Source organism: Bubalus kerabau, chromosome X, assembly GCF_029407905.1.
Source record: "Bubalus kerabau isolate K-KA32 ecotype Philippines breed swamp buffalo chromosome X, PCC_UOA_SB_1v2, whole genome shotgun sequence".
In the NCBI taxonomy this organism is placed as follows: Eukaryota; Metazoa; Chordata; class Mammalia; order Artiodactyla; family Bovidae; genus Bubalus; species Bubalus kerabau.
The window spans coordinates 123251992-123266844 of NC_073647.1; the positions used below are offsets into that span (position 1 = coordinate 123251992).

Below are 14853 nucleotides of genomic sequence, written 5' to 3' on the forward strand. Positions count from 1 at the left end.
ACACTGGAGTGGGTTTCCATTTCCTTCTCCAATGCATGAAAGTGAAAAGTGAAAAGTGAAAGTGGAGTCGATCAGTTGTGTCTGGCTCCTAGCGACCCCATGGACTGCAACCTACCAGGCTCCTCCGTCCATGGGATTTTCCAGGCAAGAGTACTGGAGTGGGGTGCCATTGCCTTCTCCATCCTGTAAGGTAGGTGAGGACATTAAGTGAGAATAGACAGGTGGGGTGGGGTCTCACATAGCCCCGCTCATTAGTCTGCTCAGGGATACGCCACATATGCGTGGCCGGAAGTCACGCCCCTAACTTCCCCCTCCGGAAGTGAGACTGGTGAGGGCACCATCTGAGGATAGAGGTCACAAATCAAGAGAGACAAGTTCCGGTTCTGCAAAGAGTCCAGGTAAAGATTCTGAACGGGGACTGAGGGGCCGCCCACCCAGAGAGGAAGGGCCCCCCAGAAAGCCCTGCCCCTGCCCCCCAGGCCAGAGAGCTCTGGAATAACTGTCCGAATGAGGCACCCACTCATTTGTTCCGGGGGTGGGTATGGGGAGGGTGGTCTCAGGGGAAAGAGGACTTTGCTCTATGGCGGAGTTCTAGGCCTGCAAGGGGTGTAGGTGAGGACTTGTGAAGAAGACCTGAGGGTATCGCCCCTCTCAGAAAAGAGAAACAGCCACACCCTGGCTGTAGGCGTTGGAAAGCCCTATGGAGGTAGATAGAAGTAGTGCCGCTGAGCTCCTCTTTGGGAGCCTCAGGCCTGTAGAGACCTGTCCATAGGTCACCAGAGGGAAGATTCCCGGGCTCTGTAGGTGTCCCGGTGAGGCCCTTCATTGAGAAATTATGGGACCACTTATCCAAAAATGGCCAAGATCCATGAGAGCCCCGTCCCTGCTCTCATCTCTAGGAAACCCCAGAATACCTTTTAGTCTGAGGTGCCCTTTGACTTTCACTCCTGGTGATATAGGGAGGTGAGACATGTCCCAAGGGAGCCCTGGCCTCAGGAAAACAGAGGGGAAGTGACCTAGGGCCTTCTAGGGATCAAAGTGAGGGCCCTCAGTGAGAACTGAGGGAACTACCCACCCCAGAATAGACAGCATCCTCCCCCGCATCCCCACCCCGGTTGTTAGACCCGGGCAGCTCTCAATAAATCTATTACACTCAGGCATCCTCAGACTTCCTACTCGGAGTTCTCAGGGAAGTAACTACCCTACTCTGAGGAGGGGGGCGGGTGGCCCTAGTTCAGGAGGAGAAAATGTTCCAATCAATGCATTGAGTCAACGTGAAGACCCTTAAAGAAGGCTGAGCAGATAACACACCTTTGAACACAAGGGACCCCACATGCCTCAACCTTGCCCTGCTTTCAGTCTGAGAGGGCCAGCTGCATCCTGAGGAATTTTTCCATTCCTCCTTCAGGTTATTATGGAACAGGTGGTGTAGGACAGAAGTCCTGTGAGGCCCTCTAGAGCACTGTCCTCGGGGAAGACCTGTGGAGGTAGCCTCCATGAGAGCTGTGATGGCAAAGTTTACCAGCTGAGACCAGTCACACCCTCCCCCTCTCCCTTAAACTGTGGGCCCTCTTAACCCACTCTCTTGATGACACTCCTGTCAGCTGTCACCTATGACTGATAATAAGGAGAGTCTATGCTTCCCACATGAGCAATACTTTTAGGCACACAGGGAGACCCAGGGCCTGGCAGGTGCACGGGTAACACAGGCTGAGAATGAGGCTTCCTCTTCCTCCTCCTCTTCTCTGATCCCCCACCCCATGGAGGACATTTCTATTTCTGGGACACCCAGTTCTTCCCAGTGTCCTCAGAGTGCCTCCTTCTCCTCCACTGTCACCACAGGCACCTCATTAAGCAGATCAACAGAGGGTTCCAGCAGCCAGGAAGAGATGGAAAAATCAGATGGGGGTTCCACTAGCCAAGAAGAGATGGAACAATCGAGCACTTTGCAATCCCTGCCAGACCTTGAGAACTTGCACATAGACCTTCTAGATGAAAAGGTGGAACTGCTAATCAGTTTCCTGCTGCAAAAGTATCAAATGAGAGAGCCAGTCACGAAGGCAGACATGATTGGTAATGTTGTCAAAGAGTACAAGGATGACTTCCTTGAGATTCTCAGGAGTGCCTCTGAGCGCATGGAGCTGGTCTTTGGCCTTGATGTGAAGGAAGTGGATCCCATCAGCCATAGCTATACCCTTGCTAACAAGCTGGATCTCACCTACAATGGAATGCTGAGTGATCAACAGGGCATGCCCAAGACTGGCCTCCTGATAATTATCTTGGGAGTGATCTTCATGAAGGGGAACTGCGCCACTGAGGAGGAAGTCTGGAAAGTGCTGAATATGATGGATATATATTCTGGGAGGAAGCATTTCATCTTTGGGGAACCCAGAAGGCTCATCACCAGTGATTTGGTGATGGAAAAGTATCTGGAGTACCAGCAGGTGCCCACTAGTGATCCCCCTCGCTATGAATTCCTGTGGGGTCCGAGAGCCCATGCTGAAGTCAGCAAGATGAAATTGCTGGAGTTTTTGGCTAAGATCCATGGTACCAACCCCAAGAGCTTCCCATCTCAGTATGAGGAGGCTTTGAGAGAGGAGGAAGAGCGAGCCCGAGCCAGAATTGAAGCTACGGCTGGCACAAGTGCCATGGCCAGTGCAAGTTCTGGTTTCTCCCACCCTTACTGAAGACTGAGGCAGCCTCTGCACTTTGTTCTTGAAAAGGGATGTCAATGTTTGAAACAGTGGAAGGCTGGAGTGGGATTAGGGGGAAAAAGTAGATAAAACCTGTGTGTTCTTATATTTCACTGTATTAGAAATTTACCTTTTTGGCATTTTTCATTTTTTTTTCTTTTAACAAGAGGATTTATGAGCGTTAAGAATGTAAGTTTATGAATGACATTGTTTACACATCTATTACTGTTCCTCAGATTTAACAGTAGGAGATTTGTTATTCTGTAATAAATGGAAACCAGGAAGTTCCTTGGAAATTTCTAAGAATGCAGCAGTAAGATAGTTGGAGTCAATAAATAGTAATAAAAAGTAAAAAATGGTCAATTCCTGGCTTGTTTTTTCCCTGTTAATGTGTTCTACAAAAAAATTAAATACATATATTTGGATTTGCTTAGCTCATTCAAGATGTAGAAGGAACATTAACTCCAAACATTAATTGGGCAGCTACTCTTCAGAAGGCACCACACTAGTCCTGAGGACATTAGGACAAGTAAGACCCAACCCCCATCCATAGTATTTTAGCATATAGGAGCAGCAGTTACATAAAGATGATGGTGGGTATCATCTAAGACCTAAAGGACAAGGAAAAATGAGTGAGAAGATTGAGGATCCATATCACAGAAGTCAAGTTTAAATGCCCTGAGACGAGGCATACTGGGACCTTGAGAAACCATAAGTCCTTCAGTGGAAGGTTCAGTGAAGCTGAGGGGTGGGCAAGGTGAGGCTTGGAAGTGGTGAGCAGGAGCCAGACTCTCCAGTGTATCTGAGTCTGAAGCTAATAACCTGAAACTTATTGCACTGAACATAGTATTATGGTAAGCCAAAGAAATCTGTACTTCAGGCAGGAATGGAACTTGTCCTGTGCTCTTGTAGCAGTGCACCTGAACACAGTACACAAACTAGTTGTTTTATGTACACTGTTGTCAAGGAGTTTCTGAGAAACAGAGTGATGTTCCTTTGGAGTGCCACCAGCTACTGGGATGGCACTGTTTTTTCTGCTTTTAGAGAGCCAGAACCGACTCCATTCAAAGGACATTTTAATGAGATTATCTTGAGTGTAATTTATCAACCTCTATGTGAGATCTTTTTGCCTTTTCATACTGTTTTGGGGTTCAAGACTCTGATGCTGGGAAATATTGAAGGCAGGAGGAGAAGGGGACAACAGAGGATGAAATGGTTGGATGGCATCACCGACTCAATGGACATGAGTTTGAGCGAACTCCAGGAGATAGTAAAGGACAGGGAAGTCCGGCATGCTGCAGTCCATGGGATCTCAGAGTTGGACACGACTGAGCAAGTGAACAACAGAAATGTGAGATCTAGATTTTTGGTAGAGGAAAAATAAATGAAAATAAGGGTGGTTTGGGTAGAAGGGCAGCTGAGTGGGAATGGAAGGAGTGCTCCTCTACACAAATTCTAGGGGCATTGAGGTGCATTCAGTTTAACAAAATTCCAAAACAGAAATAATATATGCTCTAAAGGGGAAAACTGATTTAGGTTTTCTTGCTAATAACCATTTTTAACTGACTTGGTATACCATGTCCTAGAGTATTGCATTTCCCCTAACATCTTCTCAATAAATAAATCCCAATAAAGAGGGTGTTGGGGTCTGAGGTCAAGATAATAGTAATACCTGCTAATCATTAAAGACCCAATGTACTAAAGACAGTACATTAGTTGTTTTACATTCAGCACATGGATTTCAACAGTCCTACAACACAGGGCTTATCAGTCCCATTTCACAGATGAAAAAACTAAGGCTCACAGAGCTTGGCAATATGCCCAAGTTCGTATGGCAGAGTTGTATGTGGCAGAATTGGGACAAGACCCCTGATTGGAGAGTGTCTGTTGCCCACGTGAGGCCCACTCCTCCCAGCTTTTTGACCTTTTGTTTCTTAATTCCTCTGGACACTGAGTCCTGCTCCCAGTGGAATAGACAGCCCAGAATCATCTGCCTTCTTTCTGATGGAATATTCCAACTCCCTGTAGTCATCTCTTGATGGATCCTCATCATGGGATCCCTCTGAGAGCAACAGCCCTTACTCTGTAGAGTTCACATTGGACAGTGAATTTTAGAAACGTGATCGTCCTCCATCGGTATCTTTATCACACTCGAGGCATTTTCCAAATACACTGGATAGTAGAATATGACTGGGCACAGAACCTACTGGTTTCCAGCATATAACTCTGAAGTTAGAAAGGGGTTTTTGAAATCAGCCTTAACTCAGACGGTAAAGAATCTGCCTGCAATGCAGGAGACCCAAGTTTAATCCCTGGCTCATGAAGATCCCCTGGAGAAGGAAATGACTACCCACTCCAGTATTCTCACCTAGAGAATTCCATAGATAGAGGAGCCTGGCAGGCTATAGTCCATGGGATCACAAAGAGTTGGACACGACTAAGCAACAAATACTTGACATCTGAATTAGGAGTTTACTAGTGTCTTCTTTGAAACTGGACATAAGTACCTATATGTGAGAATACTTACATGGTCAAAATCAAATCCTCTTCCACAAATGGTAGATAAGGAAACACCATGGAAATCACTGTATAAGCAAATATATAGAGAAGCTGAATTCCTACAAATTCTGCAGTATTTCTAGAAGGTGGAAAATGGTTCCTTGGCAGTCATGCTAGCTTTGATTATAAAATAAAGAAAAATAATTCACCATCCTTCCATTGCCTTTTATCTGTGGACACTCCCCAGAAGAAAATGCTAGTTTTCAGGTTGTCTATTGGCACCTGTACATTTTCATTTCACAGATAAAAATGTTCCATTATTTTCAGTCAGATGACATGTAGGAGGGGCTCCCAAGTTAAGATATTGAACATGCACCAAAAAGAAAGGAGAAAATGCTCAGGCTACTGAGATGATAGAGGTTCTTTCAAAGAGCAGTGTAGAGAGGTACTACTGAGTGATGAAGGGTGAACCTTTCCTACTGATATTTTTCAGGCTCCTTTTGAAAATGAAATGGCATCCTGTATTGGAAAGCACCTATCACATCTTAGGCTCTTGAAAAAGCTGGTTAATTGTAAGATGAATTTGTACTTCTCAGAAACTTCTCCAAGAAACAAAGAGGGTTGCTGTCATAATGAATTATATAATAGTTGCTCTGTATTGAACACAGATTATCTAACAGTTTGTGGGAGAGACTGCAAATGTTCACCCATATCCTGGCTTCCTCTACTTCCTTGATTCCTGGAAATACTACACTGCCAAGTACATGCATAGCTAGAAAGGATTGTGTGAGTAGCCCTTGCCACTGAAATAGAAGCTTAAGTAATGATATTTGTCAGTTCCAGGCTAAGACACATGAGAACCAGTTTGACACTTGCATGCTTTTTTGTCTATTTGGCAGCAAACATGGAGAACCTGACTTGAGATGGTGGACATACAAGAGTTGGAAACCTGGAACTCTACTTCAACTGACAGCAGGGAGTCCCTGCCAACCTCATCCACTTTACATGCAGTGTAAATGCTTCTTGTTTTAAGCCATTCACATTTCAGATTAAGAGAATTTTATCTCACTGAATAACAGCTACTAGTTCTGCTGTTGTCTGTTAGTCGCTCAGTCATGTCTGACCCTTTTCGACCCTATGGACTATAGCCCGCCAGGCTCCTCTCTCCATGAGATTTTTCAGGCAAGAATACTAGAGTGGGTAGTCATTCCCTTCTCCAGAGGATCTTCCTGACCCTGGGATCGAACCTGGGTCTCCTGCATTGCAGATAGATTATTTACCATCTGAACCACCAGGGTAGCACAGTTCTGTTGTCAGACTTATTTAAATATTCCAATTACTAAGGTAACAGTACAAAGAGCTTTCTTGCAAAGAAAAAAAATTCTAACAAGACAAATAAATCACAATTCCACTCTTTAGAATATTTCTCAAAAATTCAGCCATTCTCCAGAGTTAACCACTATGAACAATCTGATGTGCTAAAGTTGATTCTAGGTTTTTTCACATATAAATTTATTTAATAAACATACATTGTGATTTTTTAAATACATGGGTAGTGATGTATATATTCTTCTCCCTCTTGCCTATGTGAATTAATAAATGATCAACTAATAAAATTAAGGGCCTTCCATAGCAGGACATATGTATCTACTTCACTTTTGTAACTTCTACCTAGGCATGCCATGAATGTGTGCAGTAAATTAACCATTCTTCCACTGATAAGACACATAGTTGCTTCCCACTTTATGCTATGACCAATAGTACTGAAATAAGCATTTTGGAACATGAATTCTTTGGAAAATATGCACTTTTTAAAAGACATAGCTGTGTGTAACCTATATTCAAGTAGAAAGTGTTATTATTTTCAATTTTTATAAATATTGCTAAAATTTCATTCTAAAAATGCCATACCAATTCATGTTCGTACCAATTATCTATGTGAATGCATTCTCAAAGACATTATGTTTTGCCATTTGTCATAGAGTTATTTTAATTTATAATAGCTCTGTTTCCTAATTAGGTTAAGCAGAAACTTAACATAGCCCGGCCAAAGTCCCTATGTATTCAATCAAGCACTTAATGTAGGTGTTACAGTGCCACTACTGATGATAATGAAATTTATGGTTTCAATTGTATGTGTCAGCTTGGCTGGGCCATGGTGTTCAGATACATGGTCAAACCTTATTCTAAATGTTTCTATGAGTGTATGCTTTAGAGTAACATGTAAATTGATGGATTTTGAGCAAAGCATACTGCCATCCACAATGTGTGTGGCCCGCATCCAATCAGCCTGAAAAAAACAACAACAAAAAAATGACTTCTCCTGAGCAAGAGGGAAATGTGCCGGCAGTTTTTGGACTGGAACTGAAATATCAGCTCTTTCCTTGGTATCCAGCCTGGTGGTACACCTTGAATATTTTAAACTTCCTACCTTTCATCATCACAAGAACCATTCCTTAAAGTCTCTTTTTCTTCTTTCCATTCCCTTCCCTTCCCCTCTCTTCTCTGTCTCCCTCTGGTCTCTTTTTCTACCTATCTTTCCATCTATCTATCTATAATCTCCCAGTGGTTCTGCTTTTCTGGAGAACTCATCAATTAGAACTTTATAGATGTAATTTAAACCCCTAATTAGTTGACTTTAAGAGAAATTTTTCTGGATAATCTGAGTGAGCCTGATTCAGTCAGTTGAAAGACCTAAAAGCAGGGATGCAGGGATCCATGACTAATTAAACTTTTGAAATCAATCAGGCTAAACCTACTATATTAACCAACTAAAGAAGAAAAATTACATGATCCTAACGATTGATAAAGGAAAAGCTTTTGAAAAAATTCAACACCCATCATGATAAAAACTCAGAAAAAAACAGAATTAGAGTATAACTTCTTTAAGTCGATAGCTTCTACCAAAAAACAAATAAATAAATAAATAATCTACAGCTAACATTATACTAAACAGTGAAAGGCTGCTTTTGCCCTAACACTGAGAACAAGGAAGGGATGTCTGCTCTCAACATTCTTGTTCAACATAATGCTGGAAATACTACCCAGTGAATAAGGAAAGAAAGGGCGATAAAAGGCTGACAGACCAGAAAGAAGAAATAAAACCATCACTGTTGGCAGATGACATGATTTTCTGCATACAAAATCCCAGGGAATCTACCAAAAAAAAAGTAAAATACTTCCTTGGGCCAAGAAGTGTGTTCAGCAAAGTCATAAGACAGAAGATAAACATATATAAAACAACTGCATTTGCGGATACCACTATTACAAATTTAATGATACTTACAATCACTTAGAAAATGAGAAAAAAACATCAGATACTTAAATGTACCTTTACAAAAACATGTACAGGACTTGAATGGTTATAACTAATGAGGCTAAAATTCTGAAAGAAATCAAGGAAGATTTAAATAAATGGAGAGACATATAATACCCAAGAAATAGAAGACTCAACATAGTAATTATGCCAACTCTTCACCAATGATATACTTATTGTAATTACTATAAAAATCAAACCAAGTTTATTGTAAAAGTTACACAGCAAGATAAAGAAACTAGAGTAGCTAAAACAATTTTGATAAAGAAGAACAACATTGGAGGAATCTGTTAATCAGAATTTAAGACATTATATAGCCACAGTAATCAAGGATGTGTGGTATTGGCAGAGGGATAGACAAACATATCAACAGAAGAGAATAGAGAACCAAGAAATAAACTGACCTAAGGAAATGCTCAACTTATTTTTCTCAACTGCAAAAGCACTTCAATGTAGGAAATACAGCCTTTTCAACAAATGGTGCTGGAGCATTTGGACATTCATAGGCAAAAAAAAAAAAAAGAAAGTAACCTTGACTTAAGCCTAACATTATACACATAAACATAAATATATTTTATAACATAAAATTAACTCAAAATACATCATGGACTTAAATTTGAAACTTAAAATGATACAAGATTTAGGGTAAAATAAAAGAAGAAGCATTTTGGGATATAGGGTTAGACTGACAGTGTTGACCTATAAAGCACAATCATAAAAGTAAAAATTCATAAATTGGCTTACACCAAAATTAAAATATTCTGTCCTGTAAAAGGCTCTTTTAAGAAGATGAAAACACCACATACTATAAGAAAATATTTGCAAACCATATTATCCGAAAAAGAACTAACATCTTGTCTATACAAAAACTCTCCAAACTCTACAAGAGAGAAACAATGCAATAAGAAAATGGGCCAAAAGCATTAGCAGACATTTTACTGAAGAGGACATGCAGATGTCAAGTAAGATGCCAAGGAGATGCAGATCTTTGTCTGTTCAAAGTCAGTAGCCATCAGAGAAAGGCAAATTCAAACCACAATGAGTTATCACTACACAACTATTGGAATGACAAAAAAAATAGAGTGACCAAATGCTAGTGAGGATGCAGAGAAACTGGATCACTCATACGCTGGTAGTGGGGAAGTAAATGGTATGGCTGCTTTCAGAAAGAATTTGGCAGTTTATTATAAGTACCATACAACCTCGCAATTACACTCTTGAGCATTTATTCCTGGGAAATGGAAACGTATTTTCACACAAAAATCATGTATAATTATTTATAGGAGATTTAGTCATGATAACCAAAGACTAGAAAAGCCCTAGGTGTCCTTCAACGGATGAAAGTTTAAAGCAACTAACGTATATCCTTTCTACTGAACACTACTAAGCAATACATGGGCTTTCATGGTGGCTCAGACAGTAAAGAATCCGTTTGCAATGCAGGAGACCTGGGTTCAATCCCTGGGTTGGGAAGATCCCCTGGAGGACGGCATGGCAACCATCTCCAGTATTCTTACTTGGAGAATTCCCATGGACAGACGAGCCTGTGGGGCTGTAGTCCATGGGGTCACAAAGAGTCAGACACGACTAAGCGCAAGCAATAAATAGGAATAAACTATTGATAAGGGCAACAACCCAAATGAATAACCAAATAATTATGCTGAGTATGATTCCATTTATATTTATCTTTAAAATGATAAAGTTACAGAGATGGAAAGCATATTAATGGTGGTCGGACATTAAGAAGGGAATGTATACCTGTGGTGGATTCATGTTGATATATGGCAAAACCAATAAATAAATAAAGTGTCAACTAAAAAAAAAAAAAAAAAAAGAAGGGAATGTGGGTGGCAGGGGGTTGGTTGCGGATATAAAAAGAACAACATGAGGCATCTTGGTGATGATGATAAAGTTCTGCTCCTTGACTGTATTGGTGTCAATATCCTGGTGTGTTATTATGGGTTTGCAAGACACTGCTCTTCAGGGGAACTGGGTAAAGGGTATATGGCATCACTCTATTATTTCTACTTCTCTGGTTAAATACCAACTTCTGCCTTGAAGAAAAACACTTCATCAACAAAGCAAAAGGAAATAAGAAGGAGCTGAGAACTGCTGGGAGGAAAGCCTCTCATCTTACACTCACCCTACATGACTGTCCCTGCTGGAACATAAGCTAACTATAGTCTGATAGAGAGTGACAGTGGCAGGGAACAGGAGACCAGTGTTAGACAGCTTAACTCAAGCTGTCTGTTTGAGGATGGTGAGGAGGAGACAGAGTTGAGAGTTTGAGGTAGTCAGTGAATATTGAAACAGTATGTGGGGAGGGGCTATCTATAATGAGAATTTTGCCTGACTAAATTGAAGCTATTCCTCTTAACTGACACTGGAGAATAGAGACTAGAGGAAATTGGAAATAGAGGAGGAGGGAGAGTTGGTGGTGATTTGAGTGAGAAGCAGAGATGAGGAAGGGTGTGATGGTTGAGGTCAGTGTGGGCCACTTAAGGTTCTGCGGACTGTCCAGGTGGAGATGTACAGCAGAAAATGTGGGCCTGGCTATCTCGGGAGGGGCCCAGGCTGCAGATGCATTTTGGCTGCATTAGTAGAGGTCATTTAAGGCCACAAATTTAGATAAAACCAAGTGTTGTGAACATAGTAACTCACAGGCTATATAGTATGTCATCCTCTCTTCCAAAAACACAGTAGGAAATACAAATTACATAGCTTATTAAAATCAAAAGCTTAAGAAATCCAGGAAGAACTTCAAAGGGGAAAGTACCCAGAAATCCACCAATCAGAGAAACTTTTCCTATGTTTCCTTAAGCTTACTTTTCTAAGCATATATCTATGCCTTTGTATATACCTATGTATTTGTGCCTTATATATAAAGTTAAATGAGGAGGGCATGGCAACCCACCCCAGTATTCTTACCTGGAGAATCCCATGGACAGAGAAGCCTGGCGGGCTACAGTCCATGGGATTGCAAAGAGTCAGACACGACTGAAGCGACTTAGCAGCAGCAGCGTATAAAGTTAAATACCCAAATTGCTCAATTTCACCTCTTCTATCTTGGGTCCCCTTTAAGACTCTACTCTTGATTGAGTCCCCTTTAAGACTCTACTCTTGATAACCCTTGTCCAAGTTTGACCTTATACTCCCCACCAGTCCCTAGATACTTACTTATCTGCTGTCATGACTGTTTCAGTCAGCTAGTAGCTCTCCAGTAACTCAAGTTTATCTCCACATACAGAACAGGGTGTTGAAGTCAGCTTTGAGCACAGGTCTCTGAAGGTTGACACTCCATAATGAATGTTCAATCTAACTGCCAGACAGTGGACATGAGCATTTTTGACATGAGACCACTTATTCTGGCTGAAGCTTTCTCCAGAAATCCAATTCATGCACATAAGGAAGGCTGAGCAGTCTGGGTCAAGGGGGGCTGCAAGCCGACAGCCTGTTCTTCCCCTTGGGACTATGGACCCTAATGCCCACAGAACTCTCGTGTGCCCCCTGAACACTACTGTAGAAGCTCGGTGCTAGAAGACCCTGCCTTAGTGGTGGACTTCATCTAGGGCTGTCAGCTATTCTGAACACACAGGACATATCCTCTATGTGATTGTGTCTTGCATTCTACATTGACTTTGTCAGGATACCCTAAATGTCCTATATTCAGTTTTTTCCAATAAGTTACAAAAATTCAGCAGTTAGAGATGTTTTTCCAGAGAAGGCAATGGCACCCCACTCCAGTACTCTTGCCTGGAAAATCCCATGGACAGAGGAGCCTGATGGGCTGCAGTCCATAGGGTTGCTAGGAGTCGGACACGACTGAACAACTTCATGTTCAATTTTCACTTTCATGCATTGGAGAAGGAAATGGCAACCCACTCCAGTGTTCTTGCCTGGAGAATCTCAGGGACGGGGGAGCCTTGTGAGCTGCCATCTATGGGGTCACACAGAGTCGGACACGACTGAAGCGACTTAGCAGCAGCAGCAGCTGAAAAGCATACCTCCACAAATAAAGACCTGGTCTCTCCTGCAGGTTTGGCTGAGTGAAGAGCATAAGGGGTGGTGGGAGGGTATTTAGAATTAAAAAAAGAAAGTTCCCCCCATCCTTCCTCCCAGGGGAAGGGATAAAATTAGGGACTTTGGGATGACATATACATACTACTATATTTTAAATGGATAACCAACGAGGACCTACTGTATAGCACAGGGAACTCTGCTCAATGTTATGTGGCAGCCTGGATGGGAAGGGAGTTTGGGGAAGAATGGATACATGTATATGTATGCCTTAGTCCCTTCGTTGTTCATCTGAAACTATGACAGCATTGTTTGCTAATTGGCTATACCCCAATGCAAAATAAAAAGTTTTAAAAAGAGAAAGGAAATTTTCACGAAAGAAAAAGCCTGTTTTTTTTTTTGGTTTTTTTTTGTTTGTTTGTTTGTTTTGCGACAATCCCAAGTTGTGAACAGGCAAGCACCATTCATTAGAATCAGCCCATAAATACAGCCTCTCTCCAGTAATCGGTTTCTGAAAGACAGCAAATCAATGACAGAACGAGGCTTCAGAAAATCTGCCAATCACTCTTCTAGTCAGTGGGTCTTTAGCAGCCTTACTCTAGTAACAACAAAATCACCCCCTGAAAGTCTGTCCGTCCTTAAACACTTTCACTTCTGAATGATCACCCATCCTTGAATCCCTAAGCTAACCAAAACCTTACATAGGATGGACTCTGGCTTTGTTCTGGAATACTGAGCCTCTTAAGGACACTTATCCCTTTAGGCAAACATGAAGTTCAACTTTTTGCATTAAATACTGAGTTCAATCTATTTATACTGCCTAAGTTCACAACCCTGTCAACCATTTAACCCTTGTTTACTTTTGAGTGACAGGCACATCAACTAACTTTGCCTTGAGATTTTCAAATTCAGCCTTTACAAATCTTGCATTGTTTGCATTCATTTATTTTTATTTGCAAGTGTTTGAACCTTGAAATGCCCAGACACAAGTGTAAAAGCTGTGATGAGTTTTATGAACAGAGCACCTTTATTAAATGAGAAGTCCTTTCAAAGATATTTGTGCAGCATACACTTGACCATTCAATATAGAAAATGGTGGAAAGTTGGTTACAGACCAACAAAGACTACAGCTCAGCATGAGAGATGTATGATTCTTTAAACAGTGTCAAACAGTAAACTAAGGAATACTTTACTGATTAAGAGAAATTCACATGAAGAAGATAGAATAGTCACAGTGGAAGCTGGATGACTTTCTACAATATATATGGAAGGTATCAGTCTTTCAACTCAAATGACTGAATGTACTACCACCAGAAATATTTCCTGATTTCAAAATTGCAACAAGTTTTGAATGCCTGGGTGAAATCATAAAAACTGTAATAGCTCCATTTACTATTACAAAGATGATCAAAGATCAAAATGGTAAGTCTAAATCATCCACGCTAAAATATCTAAACCTTTTTACAGCATGGCTGCAGATGCATGTGACGACAATGCAGGAAATGTTTTTTCCCTGGCTTGTGCGATAGTTTTCTTTTGAAAAAGGCTTGCTATTCTGAGTTCAATTCTTCCAGATGTAATTTCGGAAACAGACGATTTTTACAGACACTATTTTTAAGTTTGTAGTGAATGAGAAAAATGTACTGTTTTTTGTAGAGATGATATAAATTTTGGTGGATACTTACTTGTGCTCATGTTCGTGCTCAGTTGCTAAGATGTTTCTGACTCTTTTGCAGCTCCATGGACTGTTGCCCACCAGGCTCTTTTGTCCATGGGATTTCCCAGGCAAGAATACTGGAGTGGGTTGCCATTTCCTTCTCCAGGGGATCTTCCTGTCTCAGGGAGCCAACCCATGTCTCATGATTTGGCAGGCAGATTCTTTACCGCTGAGCCACAAGAGAAGCCCCATATACTTGTATACAGGTACAAAGTTTATTCAAAATGGAAGCAGAACATGAATGATTCTATGAAAAGTGTTGACTGTAATTCACATATTCTACATCATTTTACTCCAGTAGTATGATATCCTTTCTTTTGACACTGAAATAATCGTTCTCTTATTTCAGCATTTATACAATTTGAACTTGGGAATTCCCTGGTGGTCCAGTGGTTAGGACTCTGTGCTTTCACTGCAAGGGGGACAGTTTCAATCCCTGGTTACCTGGTCAGGGAACTAAGATCCCACAAGCCGTACACCAAAAAAATAAATAAATAATTGAATGTAATGATTAAGTCATTTTAGTGCTTATACTAGCAACCAGTATTCTTCTTTCTCATTCAAAAATCCACTGGCTCTCTTTAATAAGTAGAATTGAAGGCTCCTCAAGT

General features: G+C 41.3%; 1 protein-coding gene across 1 annotated transcript; it reads left to right on the forward strand.

The window, feature by feature from the left end:
* The first annotated feature begins 305 nt into the window (after positions 1 to 305).
* LOC129640128 (melanoma-associated antigen B16-like) lies at positions 306 to 3206 on the forward strand. Its single transcript, XM_055565385.1, has 2 exons — positions 306 to 398; positions 1843 to 3206. The coding sequence occupies exon 2, from the start codon at positions 1890 to 1892 to the stop codon at positions 2685 to 2687; it is 798 nt and encodes a 265-aa protein (XP_055421360.1). The 5' UTR covers positions 306 to 398; positions 1843 to 1889; the 3' UTR covers positions 2688 to 3206.
* The last annotated feature ends 11647 nt before the right edge of the window (positions 3207 to 14853 follow it).